Raw genomic sequence first — 14,106 nt, 5'->3', positions numbered from 1 at the left:
ATGTCTTCTCATACTTTATGCATGTTGGAGTTGGTTTCTTACACCACCGTGTCTACGAAGCTGTAACTTGATAGTCAAAGGGTCTCCTCGAACGATAATTCCGGGAGGGTCTCGTCGTAGCCCTCACCATTTGCCGTAAATATTGATGTAGATCCGAGACAAAGAATACTCACTCGAGTGTCTCTCTCGGGTATTATGCTCTTCCATGTGGGACATTCGAAGCGACTGATCGATTTATTGCGTCGTCCGAGTAATCATAACTAGCGGCATGTCAAAGGCGTCTATTCCCTTCAACTTTCCATTGTCCACTGAAAAAGTTTCAGCACCGGAAGTATCAGGAAAGATCTGCTCTTTGTATCTAGACACAGGCGGGATTATCTGGCAAGGAGACAAACGGGTCAAGTCGATGAAAGCTCCCGCTTCGTCGAACAATCGGGTTCTGTCGGGGTATGATAGAGTCCCTTCTTCGAGTCACAACGATGTGCTGCTGGGCTCTAACAGGTATAGAAATATGTGCAACTCCTCCCTAGACATCGAGAATCAATCTAAGGGGTCGAGGCTTGGGAGGGATTACGTATTTCATACCTAGATAACAAATGACGGTCTCTCATTCAACACTCCTGTCGTTGGTTGTGATGATCCACGTGCGATATTGGAAATTCGAATATTAGTTTCATCGCAGCAAAGCCGGAACGGGCCAACTATTGACTTCGGCGAGAAGATTCATCTCCACTGAGCTGTGAAAGAATCTCTCTATCGATTCTTTCTGCCGCAAACCCATGCAAGTACGTCGGAAGGAGCATTCCAGCATACTTACCTAATTTGGGAAGAGGAATTAGTTATTCCAAGGAAGGTCCGTACTCGAATTTCTAACAGTAGGACAACCTTACAGTTTAAGCCAACACACTCCAACGTCGTTTCACAGAGAATTTGCAAGTATAAAAATTCAACAATATGGATGGCCTACCAGTAAGACCGCACATTATAGCTACTAGGGCCAAGATAATAGATATGTCCGCTACTTAGTCCACGGAACCCAGACACTCTCGGTTCGTGGAATGGACAGAAGTAGATACAAAATGATGATATACTAGAATGCTTCAATTGAATCTCTCCGAGAATTGAGGCAGTAAAGGTACTTCCATACAAATAAGTTTTATTGGCTCGGTGCAAATCAAATCAACATTTTGTGTTTCTCATCTTCAATTCAAAAACCAATCATGGCCAAACCCTCTACACCTAAGTCTTCGGCATCACGACGAATTCTAACACGCTTACTAACAGGGCTCAATTGACCATCAGTATATCAGCCGAGATTCTCCCTTTGTAGGATCAAAGTAATACACGGTGCCTTCAGTAACCCTAAAGCTCCTCCATAGAAGCGGAGTACATTCCGGTCAAAAGTCTGTTGACACCCTACCCGCAGGGTCCCCGAATATATACAAATAGTTTTGTAAATTATTGAGATAATATCTTTTTTATGAAATCTAGTATTGACTAAATCAGTCCGATAGATTTCTGAATACAGACAAAATATCTATTGAAATTGATTATTTGAACAAGACTGAATGGAATATTTATCCGAAAAATTCAATTGATCTAGATTCTTGGATTTGTATTATTTGACTACAAATTGTTGTCGGCAAAGAATCTCGATAAGGTTTTTTTTTTGGATTTCCATTTCTTGATTTTGTAAATATATAGAATTCGACGAATTGTGGATTTGGATAAATTATCTGGAATTTGATCTAACAAAAACTGCCCAGTTCAAACAGAGATTGTGTGGGATAATCAAATATATATATATATATCTTTTTATACGATTATTGTATTTTCGAGATCTACTATTCCAAGACCGAGATTACAATATATTTGTCTGATTGAAGCACTGTACAGTATTGAAGACTGTTTGGCATAAAACATTGAAAATACTGATAACTTCGGATTTGGTTTTACCACAGCGAACGGCTGTTAAAATAGCAGTACGTGTAGATTCAGATAATTCATTGTTTTTACCACGATTTCCACTAATGATTTGACCGAATTCGTGTAACGGGCGCGTAGAATGAGCCATTGTGGTGGTGGTGCATGTGTATTTTGTGGGGTGGAAGGGGAAATGTCAACAGACTTTTGGATCGGAATGTAGATACAAAAACAACGGTGATCATGGTTAATGATAAATCATAGCGTGCCCCCCTAGATAGTAAAGTTCTCAATCTAACTGCCTCACGAAAGAATAATATCATTATGAAGCTATTTAACTCCTTATCTATACTACTACTTGGGGCTGCTTTCACTACCAAAGTACTTGCAGCACCAAGTCCATGTCCTCTCGTCGGGCCTGCCTTCCCATGGCCTACACCAAGTCGATCTAATAAACGTTTGAAAGAAGCTCAGAGAAGACTCACTAGTCTAATTGAACCTATTTTCAAGGCCCAGAATGGATCTACAAATTCTGTGGCGGTTCAGTTATTCGATACCGTCAATACCGCACCATTGTTGCAATGGCAATTCACTGCTGATAATATCGATCCTAATTTGGGCGTTAGAACCGTTGATCAGAATACCGTTTTCCGAATCGGTAGTGTGTCAAAGATATGGACCGTTTACCTATTCCTTACACAAGCAGGTATTGATCCCTTCGCGGAACCTGTTGCGAAATACGTCCCTGAGCTGCAAGTCCCCGTCTCGGGTGACGCGATTGATTCTGTGCAATGGGCTAATGTGACCCTTGGGGAATTGGCAAGTCACTTGGCTGGCATAGCGCGTGATTGTAAGTATACATCCTTATTTTTTTGTTCGAATTGCCCTGTGAATCGATTCTTTACGTGGAAAACATGCTGAACGTATCCAACCAGATGGGACCCTTGATCTTTCAGGGAATCCATCTATGGGGAATTTGGGATTTCCTCCACTACAGCCAGATGAGATACCATCCTGTGGAAGTCATACACCTTGCAATAGAACAGGTATGTTGTCGAGCGGCTGGAAAGCTTCATAGCCTTTGAACCATACTAATTAGGGTCTTTTGATAGAGTTCTTTAATGGACTCCTACAAAGACATGCGACGTTTCCCATATCCGCCACCCCTGTTTATTCGAATGCTGCGTTCCAGATCCTCGGGTATGCCCTAGAGGCAATCAGCAATGATACATTTCAAAACATCTTCGAGAATCAACTTCTAAAAACGCTAAATCTCTCACACACCTTCTATACTACACCAGACACGTCACTCGGTATCATCCCAAGTGGAGCTGCAAGTTTCTGGAACATGGATCTGGGCGATGAGAATCCGTAAGTTGGCGTCTGTTCACGTCTACTCCCCTTGAAGCAGTGTCCTAACTGGATTTCTTAGGGCTGGTGGCATATATTCATCCGCTAATGACATGGCAGCCCTTGGGCGTGCCATTCTGAAAAACACCCTTCTCGACCCCATAACAACCAGAAGATGGATGAAACCAAACTCTCACACATCCTCACTCGCGTATGGAGTTGGAGCACCATGGGAGATAGTCTCATTTCCTGTACCACGCCTGATCGACCTCTACACGAAAGCCGGAGATATTGGATCCTATTCGTCAATGATTGCCTTGTCTCCGGATCACGGTGTCGGCTTCACGATTCTCGTCGCAGGCCCAGGTGGTCATGTTGTCGTTGCAGAGGTAGCTGATCTCGTCGGACAAACCATCGTCCCTGCACTGGATTGGGTTGCCAAAGACCAAGCGCGGGTACGATTTGCAGGAACCTATAGTTCAACAAATGATCTAAACTCTTCTGTCACGATTATCACGGACGACGAGCCTGGATTGCGGGTTGTGAACTGGATCAGTAACTCAACTGATATGTTTCAGTCTCTGGCGACCCTACGCAATGCCAACGGTACCTCCGGAATCACGATTCGTTTATATCCCACTGGTCTACAGACTCCCGGCAAGATTTCTTTCAGGGCGTTGATTCCACCTGATCTAGGGTTGAGCCCTATTGGGCCGTTTACGGGTTCTTGTATTACATGGGCCACTGTAGACTCGTATGTTTATGGAAGTGTTGGACTGGATGAATTTGTCTTTTCATTGGATGATAATCTCGATGCTATTAGTGTATCACCTCGAGTTTTACGCGTTGAGTTACAAAGACAACGAGGAGCCCATGCAGAGATGATTCGTTCTCTATGATAGCCCTGAAGGGACCAAGGCATGCATATGTCAGATTATGTTATGTTAGCCGAAAAAGCGGTTATAATATTGCGTTCTCTTCTTCTTCTCTTCTTCACTTTTTCCACTGGTCCTCCCATGAAGAATGTCTGAAACAAACGTGGAAATCGTCCTTACTCTGTGGCTCAATGGATTCTTGTACCCCCATGAATCCACCAATGAATATTACGCGACCAGTGCTTCTCTTTTGCCTTGCAATTATAGGATCCATCGCAGAGGATATCCTCAGATCAAATTTGTCAGCGCGCTATTACGAAGCTTATTTCTCCAGCATGATTCATAGAAAATGGTGACATTTCAGCCTTATCGCGCCAGTGCTGGAGGACCTGGGCACAGGCCCGGAAATTACATATAGTACTAGTACGGACCAACCAGTAATTTCTCAGGAAAGCAAATAGACAACAAATGTGGCTCTGAGTAGACACAATCCGGTCTAAGAAGTGGGCCACGTAATTTATAATCTGCAATTGTGGACGTGCATATTCAGAAGTCTGTGCTTGATTACGGAGTTAGGACCCCGGATTCTTATAAATCCATGCAGAGCCTCATTCGGAATCCTAGAAAGGACTAGCACTTCGTGATAAGACTATTGCTAGGGCGACCCATACATAGTACAGGTAGCAGTCAGATCGAGTCCACACCGCAACTTTCCGAGTGTCAGCTTACTCCCTACTCTTTTAACCATGCTCCGTGCACACGGACTGCCCATGTGGCTTTATACGGTAGATACGCTCTCAGCTCCAAGGTTATTGTGATTTGATACCATAGAACAGAGTGACAAATCTTGTCAAAGCCCAATAAAATTAAACGTGCTTTATCAGCTGCCAGTTGTCCCATCCCATGAACCAGCCTGGGGCATGGCTCAAGTGGATTATCTCCGAGATCCGGTGAGGCTGGATATGATGATCCGGACCCAAGAGCAGACCAGGTTATGGTAACCTTAGGATACAATATCCTATATCTCCAATTTGCTCCGTCCCCGTCTTCCGCATGACTCTTATGTTTAACTCAACGAGATCGACGTGGATCGATGATCACCCGAGAAGAGCATAAAGTTGTGCACAGCTGGTGCCCCACATTCACGGATCCACGGAATTGTGGTCGGCGTCGGAGCATTCGGCTGCCGACTTTGCGATTGTCAAAAGAAGGGAAAAAATTGTGAACTAAAATGCCGAGGCTCCGGGTTATGCAAAAACGATGAGTCAGATATCAGCGATCTTATTTCCGATCCAGCGAATTTCGGAGAACGTTTTGAATAATGATTTGGTTCATTCTGATTCTTTTGTGCAGAGTCTTACAGTATGAAGTACATACATACTAGCTGAAGGTAGTATTGCGGAGGCCTGTTGGCGAGTGCCGACAACCACTTCGCGGCCACATGGTTTAGTACATCATATCACGTGGCTCGGTCGATGCATTTGATGCCGACCTCTTGTTTTCCAAGGGTTGGAGTAGTTAGTGCATATCTTGATATGGCATTACAATTAGTTTATCGAAGTTATACACTATGTTTTATTTACATATATTTCAAATACTATCACTACTAGCAATAGTAACAGTGTATCAGGCGTGAGTATCGACTAGAAAGGAACAGGGTCTATTTAGTTACTGCCGCTCAGATGATTGTTTATGAGATCCGTACTACCTAGTAACACTAGGTAGTCCTGCCTGGAGTGTGTTACTAAGTAACCAGGGTGATTTCCCAGTTCCTAACCTGGTTATGTATATGTAAATGAGTCGTCACCGGCTGTGAACAGAAAGGGAGACAAGCGAAACAAATCGTAGTGTTTATGTCCCCCGATTGGTCTGAAAATAGCCAAATGCAATCATCATCATCATCATTTGACGATTCACCAACCAAGTAAACACCCAAATATTGACAGGGTCTCGGCGGACAAGACAACGTTGTTGACATCATTGACCTGTCAGGGTGGATCATCTCGGGCGTTGGCAGGCCCACGCCGAGAAGATGCCTAATCGTGTTCTCTTTTCGCCAATTGTTGAATTTTACTGGCCAAACCTTACTTGGTGCTTCCTGCAAATACCTATTTCTTTCCGATCAATTGCTCCAAACCAATCTCTCGACGTATCTCACTTTCGAACTGTCTGGGCCCGTGAGGTTTCCAAGATTTACATGTTCGGTAAGGGTTATCTGTGAACACGATTACGATCGCGACTGCAGATACTGGCACGATACCTGACGTCGTCTATTTTATCTTCAATTTGACACCATTTTACGGAGTACAGAGGACAAGGTCCACTGTTTCAAAAGGTTCGCAAGAAAAAGCGAGAGCCAAGGCTAGTGGAACGGCGTTTCGGCGTTGCCGGGAACCCTGGTCCGCCTTTTACGAGGTTATCGCCGGAAGAGGACACAATCGTATTTTTCTGCCATTCCATCTCTCGTAGGGCTGGAGCAATGTTGGGTTGAGTGGGGAATATCCGGTCAAACGAGCGATAAGTTTAGTAACGTCAAACTGGATTGGGAAACCAGCGCGAGACATGCCCACTGTGAACCAAGTAAAACTTGCGAGCTGCTTAACTTGTACAGAGTAGTGATATAACCAAATAAGAATTACATAGTTAAGTATTTATCTGCTATACGAAATTGACTTGTTCAATTGATCCTGAAGAAGGCGCAGCAGGATTACCAATGGATTGGCTTGGCGCTATGACAATAGTCTCCTTGATCGTCTCATGGGGATATCCCTGGTACATACATGAAAGAGAGTACGAGCATTCCTTAGTGAGACAGCGCCCACTAGGCGGCCCCTTCACTTCAGCTGCGCCTACATAGTACGGGTGACAAGGGTTCTTCCAGGATGAGGTGGAAATGGGCTTATCGCGAAGGGGCTGATTCTGCCAACCAGGCAGAAAAACCCCAAGGAGGATTGAGTTGCCTCCGCAATTCCTTTTGCATTGGCATTTTCCACCGTCGCAACGTGGTCGTCTCAGATATGTCGCAGCCTGACTGAATCCGGGGGAACGCAGCGCATCGCCAAGGTGATGACCTAGGATTGTACAGATACTGTAGGCATCCTTGCGCTGGAGTACAGCCGCAGAGTTCATCAGACCGAATTGTCCGAATTACGGAGCCTAGGGTGATCTTCTTGTGGCTGTGGTATCAAAGCTGGTACTAGTAGATTAGAGACTTGGCATCCACCAATTTCCCATTCTGTATCTAATTTTCTACAGGTACTGTAATTATCGAACAGTCTGTAGGAATTCCTTACCCCGTCGAATCGATATTAGAGAGAACGGGACTCTGTCCTCCGTATATGCTGTATAGAGCAGTCTAGAGGTGCGATGGTATCATCGAAGGGGATGACCATGGGACCAAGACTGGATCACGGACTTAGACACGTCGATTGGAAATCAGCGGCTGACTGAGGCTATTGGAAATCAACATCGTGCTTTAAACTTAAAACTTTACTCTACGGTAGAGTATACATAGACTGTACCAGAGGAGAGCAACAGAGTTGAATAATCGGAAACAAGAGCAAACGCCGGCCGCTCGGGCATAAAAATTCCCTTTGCTCCGCGGAGCGGCATTGGTCATCCGGGTGGGGCATCAAAAGGGTCCAGTGACTCATGAAGGATTATTCCAGAATTGACATGAGTAATGGTTAGTACTGAGCCCTGAATGTCATATTCTAATGTAGGACAATTGTCGCGATATAGGTGTATATCAATTAATAAAATAATACCTGTATATTTGGTATGTAGAAACAGGCGATGAGCGGTGTACAACACGCATATCCCTAGAATGAGGCTTGGCGACTAAAAGGGAAAGCGCAGGTTTTGAATAATCAAACCCAAAAAAAAAGAAAAAAAAAGAAAATTCAATATTATTCAGCGGGCTCGGGCTCGGATCCACGCATAAATCGGTGGGGATCTTCGTCCGATCGGGTCCCGGACTTAGCACGGCTACGCGGGCGAAAAATAATCTGCCTGGGTATTTTCTTACTTATAATCATCGCCCCGGTCCGCTGAAAAAAAAAAGTCTTGGTTCTTACTACACTATATCTACAACCTACTTTTTATCTCGATACATCTTGGAATTAAGTGAAAGTTTCACATAACAATACCATAGGGTACTCAGCCATTCCAAAACACATCGACGATCGAGTACCTCGTTACCCAACCCCATTCTGCATTAAGCTACACCGCCTCACTTGGACTGCGTTGTGACTGGATGATCACGGAATTGAGTCACCACCTTGGCAGAACGAGTCATTTTGCTCTGAGCTCATAAGCACCTCAACTGCCGCCATGGACCTCTCATCCGCCTCCACTTCTACTACTTCTCCTCTTTCAAAGGACTCTCCTTCCTTCGCCTCCGCCGCCTCCCCATACTTCAACGCCCTCTTCCGGAGACGTCAACAAAAGAAGATGAGCATTACACAAACATACTATCTCGCTCACACCGCTCGCAAGAAGCTCACTCGTGAAGCTTCGCGGTCCGATCACGACCTTCGCCTACTGGTTGGCCATGCCAATCTTTTGGATAGTTTAATGCTCGATCTGGCCGATGCCGAGCGTGAGCAGGAACGGTGGTTCAACCAAACCGTTCGCGGTGCCACCAAAGAAGAACCTCGACACATCCAATGGGCCTCAACCGTTGTCGAAGAGCCTGAGGAGGACTGGGATCCGGAGGACGCCTCCGATTTGGAGTCTGATCTAAGTGACTCCGACAGTGAAGATGACTCCGACTTCGATGAAAATGACTTTGTCATTAACGCCCCCATTCGCCGTCGGGCTCCTTCGCCCCCGGCTCCTCTTTCCATCCCCGAGCTGGATGAAGAAGAGGACGACGACGAGACCGATTCCGATTTTGAATATGATGATGAGGAGGACTTGGAGGATCTCAGCCTAACCCGATCGCCATCCCGCCAATCGCCACCTGAACTGCTGGCAGACGTGGACGATTCGTCTGAGGACGAGGCCACCCCTCCCTCCCCACCACAACCTACGCTCGAAGTCTTTGACGAGAAGGAACCTACCACAACGGCGATTCCTCTCGCTTCGGCCGACCAGGATCAACCTCAATTGTTTGAGGCAGGGTACTACGTTTCACAAGAACAGAATACTCTCATTGAGGCGTATTGATCTCGCCTGACCATGATGCGTCTTGTTTCTGTTCTTGTATACCACGACCACTCTTTGCATTGCCTTGAACTACATTATGATACCCTGATGGCTTGACGACGAAGCGAACTCTTTTCCAGCATTTTTTTTTTCTAATCTACTCCACCATCTCCTTTCCGAAATTTTAGGCGTTCGGGGCATGGTCGCATTCTTTTTAAGGCCATGATATACGGAGTACACATATTCGACTCCACTTGAGTCAGCATCTCATCTCATCTTCAGGCTTAATAGCCACGATTATCTCTTTATTTCGAAATCCCATTGAAGGGATAGAAAAATATGGGACCAGATCTCCCACCCACTTTTCAGCTGCAGTGCACGGAAGAAAGAGGGCATGGTATGAGACTTGTCTTTGGGAAGGGAATTTCAATCCCGACCGGGCACACTGGATCTGTGCGAATTACATAGAGAATACAAATTATATTTACTATATGATAATATTTTACCACTACACTACATCTTTCTACATGTAAAATACAACTCTCAACCGGTTCAAAGGAAGACTTTCTGCAACCCATTTTGCTATATCAACAGTATTTATTTCCGTAGTTTTCTTCTTCTCTTCGATTCCTCTATTGGTTCCAAGGAGTCTCAAGTGCCAACTGCCAACCACACCGATTCAACGGTGCATGTGACCCATCAATGTCGATCGGAGCGCATTACCCTAGCGGACTAGCGTGGTGAACAATACAGCGGACACTTGGGTTGAACCTTGCAAGTCTGCCCAAGCACGCGGCTTGATTTTTGGTGCATATCTCACCGCTGATACTGTCGACAGAGATCCACGCTAATGCTTAAGGGGCTTGATAGTTTCCGATCTGCGCGGCTAAGTCGGCATAGTCGGTCCGCTACGGCTGCTAGTTTCGTGAAGGGTTTGCTTAGGGGAAACTGTGGGTCATGGGAAATTCGGGTCAGCTGGACTGGGACGGTATGTGAGGAGGGTGGAAAATGCGGAGGACAGATGGTTGAGTATGCAGAATGTCCAATACCATGCTGTACTGTATTAGGATGAGTGTAAAGACATGAACTCAATTATTGTCAATGCCAAGTAATTTGCGGTGTACGGGGGAGAGCAGGGAGGACGGAGTAATAGCACAGATCACATCTACTACTGTACAGACTTGACGGGCATAGAAGTGGCAGGACACTATCAAATGTTCATACTGTACTGCGTACAATGTAGTTAATACACAACGGAGTACAGTGGGTATCTTCACTACCAATCCTGCTTTCGCGGAGATTATCGGGAACATTGAAAGGTATCCCCAGCATGAGATGTACATATGTATGTACTTTAATGTACTTTGCATAGATAAGTCTCACTCAGGGTTATCTGGGGGTGAAGTAGGCACATATTTTTGTCGGACTTCACATGATAGGGACAAGTAGGGAATCTGCATGCTTTAGCGATGGCGACGGAACGAAGAGAAGTAAGGAGAAATCGGGATCTGCGAACCCTCTTCTTCTTTCTACTTGACCGTTGACTGATGGCGTGCGACTTGAATTGTGCTGTCATGCGGAGAGGACTACTTACTATGTACACATGTACATATGTATTCTCTAGAGGCAAAGCTGTCAATTGCGTGCACGATAGATCTGCACTGTGGAGGGCCTGCTTTTTGAGTCATTCTATAGGCTACCTGCGTATTGGGTTTCATTTCCTGATATGGACTGCAGTGTTACTGCTCATTGGTGAGATCGACAAGCAAGTTACGCGAAGCGGTGGTCAAAAACAGACATGACGAACTCTAGATTAGATACATAATTCCAAGCTTCTCAGTCTTATACTGCTCATACCCGCACTCATACTCATATTTAGATGAGTTTCTATCCATGAAGATATTGTTTTATGCTATGTTGTATACTTCTACTTCTCGACATGTGAACCACGGTTGGGAACACACGTGACCATTCATAATGCTATCGATAACACTCACCGCCTGCGTAATTTAGCGACCCCTCGCTGCAAGCGTCACCATCGCCAGTCTCCGTTCCTTCTTCCATCTCAGCAAAAACTTGGAACAAATCTGCATTCTAAAATATGGGGCTACGCATCTGCGTGTGTGAAAACGACAGCAACTTCCTCGTGGCAGAGGTATATGACTGAGCGTACCAACTGACACCTCTTCCCAGCGTTGACAATCGCATCGTGTGGGACCATTTCCCATTTCCCATCTCCACAAACCGCAGACCACAGACCACAGCACAGAGCAGTCTCCTGATTCAACCTTTACTGGCCCCTTTCGAATAGCTTCCCATAGAAGGCTCTACAGCTATACAGACGCCTCACAAGTAGCTCGGACGGAACCCTTTAATCGACAAGAGCAATCACAACCAGAGTTCAGTAATCGTTGGCGATCGGATCCAGCTTACCCCTCGCTGCATGATGTCAGCTCCTCCATCCCCTATACATTCAGTCGAATCCGACGATCGGCCCAGCACGAGCGAAAGCGTACAGCAGACAAAGAAACTGGGACACGGCCGCAGTATTTCTTTTGAAGATACCAAGCCACGCACCCACAGCCCACGCCGGCGCTCAATTCAATTCAACGTGGGCGCCGCAGAAGCTCAATTGCCCACCCGCTCGCCGAGCGTCAAAGAGAAGAAACTTTCCTTTGGAGGAGACCAGTTTATTAGAGAGGATGGAGATGAGTCGGACAGGGAACAACGGCATCACTCGATCACTCGTGGCCCGTCGCCCCCACCACCTAAGTACGTCTTGATTCTGCGAACGAACAAGTGCGATCCATCTTAATGCTGACCTATATATTAGAACATACGAACGCGGTGTTTCATTTGACACTTTTGATAATCGCGATGCTCCGAATTTCTCTTTGACTCTCAACTACAAGCATAAGGGATATCAAAGTACCCGCCGCAGCCGGACTTTTCTATGTGGTACAGACCAGAATGATTATTCAGAATTCGCCCTGGAATGGCTCATAGATGAACTTGTCGATGATGGTGACGAAATTGTCTGCCTAAGGGCGGTGGAGAAGGACTCGCGAATGGCGAGCGGTGCTGCCATTGAAGAAGGCAAATACCGCGAAGAAGCGGAGAAGCTGTTTGAGCAAGTCATTCAAAAGAACAGCCAGGACGAAAAGGCCATTAGCTTGGTATTGGAACTTGCAGTCGGCAAAGTAGAAGATATCATTCAGCGCATGGTATGTTTATTCGATAATGGCCGCCAGTTGACCAAGTCTGATGCAATACAGATACGTATATATGAGCCTGCCATGTTGGTTGTTGGCACACGAGGTCGCAATTTGAAAGGCGTGCAAAGTCTTCTCCCAGGATCTGTCTCAAAATACTGTCTGCAGCAATCGCCAATTCCCGTGATTGTGGTCCGTCCATCGCCCAAACGTGAGAAGAAGAAAAAGAAGCGACGTGCGGATCCGACTAGACGGAGCTACAATCATATCCTAGAGTTGAGCGAGAGACGGGGCAGTGGAATATTTGACTCGAACACCAGTACAGAAAGTGGTATCTCCAAGCTGCCCGACGAAGAGGCTGCTGTTGCTAAAGCATTGGGTTTACCGGCCTCATACTCCCATGCTAATTCCCGCAGCTCTTTGTCTGTATCAGACCGGAGCAGTATCAGCCAGGATGAGTCTGATTCTCCATCTCCTGTACCATATACGCTTGATTCGGTGGTCATGAAGAGTCCATTGAACGGCAGCCCTGCTAGCTCAGAAGAGAGCGTGGTTGTCAGCGAAGATACACAACGGGCAGTGTCGCCGGGACCACCACCTCGATCACCTTCTCCACCACCTGATTATGACTCGGGAGAGGACATCTCTTCAACAACGAATACATCTACCACAGAAAAAGCCAATGCAACAGACTCAGATGTTGAAAATCCAGAGACTATCACTGGCATTTCCATTCCTTCAATTGAAGTCTCCAACGACCAAGAGAAGACGGATTCGCAGAAAGAATAAATCCGCAGCTCTCGAGAAACACTCCAACACTTGATTCACGATTAGTGCCTTATGCATTTTTTTGTACACACCCAGGTTCACCTATAAATACCTGGCTCATATACCCCATCAGCGCACACAATACAATAACACTCCTACAACATCACTATTATCAGATCTAAGGCCTCTCTACTCATAAAGGTAGACATTCAATACTACATTTCCCTTCCCATTAATCACGGGGAAGCACCATAGAATCAATCTTTTTGTCCACCTCACGCCTGCAAGTGCGCGGACTATACGATCCATGAATCAGCCAGTGAGAAGTAACTTGGAAGCTTGGAAAGATCTCTTTCCAGCTCTAGCAGAGTCAAAGCAAGTACCTGTCCTAGACACTGTCATATTAAGAAGTACGCAGCCCAAAGGAAGTGTCAAAAGACAGGTTACCTTTTAAATGGAATTATCATGCCGTTTTAGGCACTGCTCTTGCTACGTATTTGCCCTTCCCAGCAAGAGGGTATGTAATATAGATAACTCAGTCTCCGTAGCACTGGCACCAGACTTACAAAAAAAGAAAAGAACTACCTGGAGTCCAATATGCCATATCAACCCCCTACCCCCATCACCGATCAAACGCGAATCCAGCGAAGTAGCCAAGGTACTCATGATAGTAATAGGGACTAGAAGCAGAGGGAGAGGACGAAAAGAAGAGACGAGGGAAAATCATAGAGGAATGGAAGAAAATGTGAAAATTGTACACTATGAAGGTTTCGAGATAAACATCCATGTCTTTCGAGATTCAGAATGAATTCACGAAAGAAGTATCGAAT

At 45.7% G+C, this 14,106-nt stretch overlaps 3 protein-coding genes across 3 annotated transcripts; all 3 read left to right on the top strand.

Annotated features, from left to right (window-relative positions):
- Nucleotides 1-2,247: 2,247 nt before the first annotated feature.
- On the top strand, nt 2,248-4,172 carry N7469_007174 (serine hydrolase domain-containing protein; the record flags this gene model as incomplete). Its single annotated transcript, XM_056646092.1, has 4 exons — nt 2,248-2,773; nt 2,859-2,969; nt 3,036-3,294; nt 3,356-4,172. 4 exons carry the CDS (start codon nt 2,248-2,250, stop codon nt 4,170-4,172), a joined length of 1,713 nt encoding a protein of 570 aa, XP_056499533.1.
- A 4,308-nt stretch (nt 4,173-8,480) lies between these two features.
- Nucleotides 8,481-9,317, top strand: N7469_007173 (uncharacterized protein; the record flags this gene model as incomplete). The annotated part of the gene is made up of 1 exon (XM_056646091.1): nt 8,481-9,317. One exon carries the CDS (start codon nt 8,481-8,483, stop codon nt 9,315-9,317), a length of 837 nt encoding a protein of 278 aa, XP_056499532.1.
- Nucleotides 9,318-11,739: 2,422 nt separating this feature from the next.
- On the top strand, nt 11,740-13,297 carry N7469_007172 (universal stress protein; the record flags this gene model as incomplete). The annotated part of the gene is made up of 3 exons (XM_056646090.1): nt 11,740-12,068; nt 12,130-12,520; nt 12,572-13,297. 3 exons carry the CDS (start codon nt 11,740-11,742, stop codon nt 13,295-13,297), a joined length of 1,446 nt encoding a protein of 481 aa, XP_056499531.1.
- Nucleotides 13,298-14,106: the final 809 nt, after the last annotated feature.

The sequence above is a fragment of the Penicillium citrinum genome (genome assembly GCF_028827155.1).
Source record: "Penicillium citrinum strain IBT 23319 chromosome Unknown utg000006l:1.0-3011923.0:1.0-3012962.0, whole genome shotgun sequence".
In the NCBI taxonomy this organism is placed as follows: domain Eukaryota; kingdom Fungi; phylum Ascomycota; class Eurotiomycetes; order Eurotiales; family Aspergillaceae; genus Penicillium; species Penicillium citrinum.
This window is presented reverse-complemented; position numbering and strand designations above follow the sequence as displayed.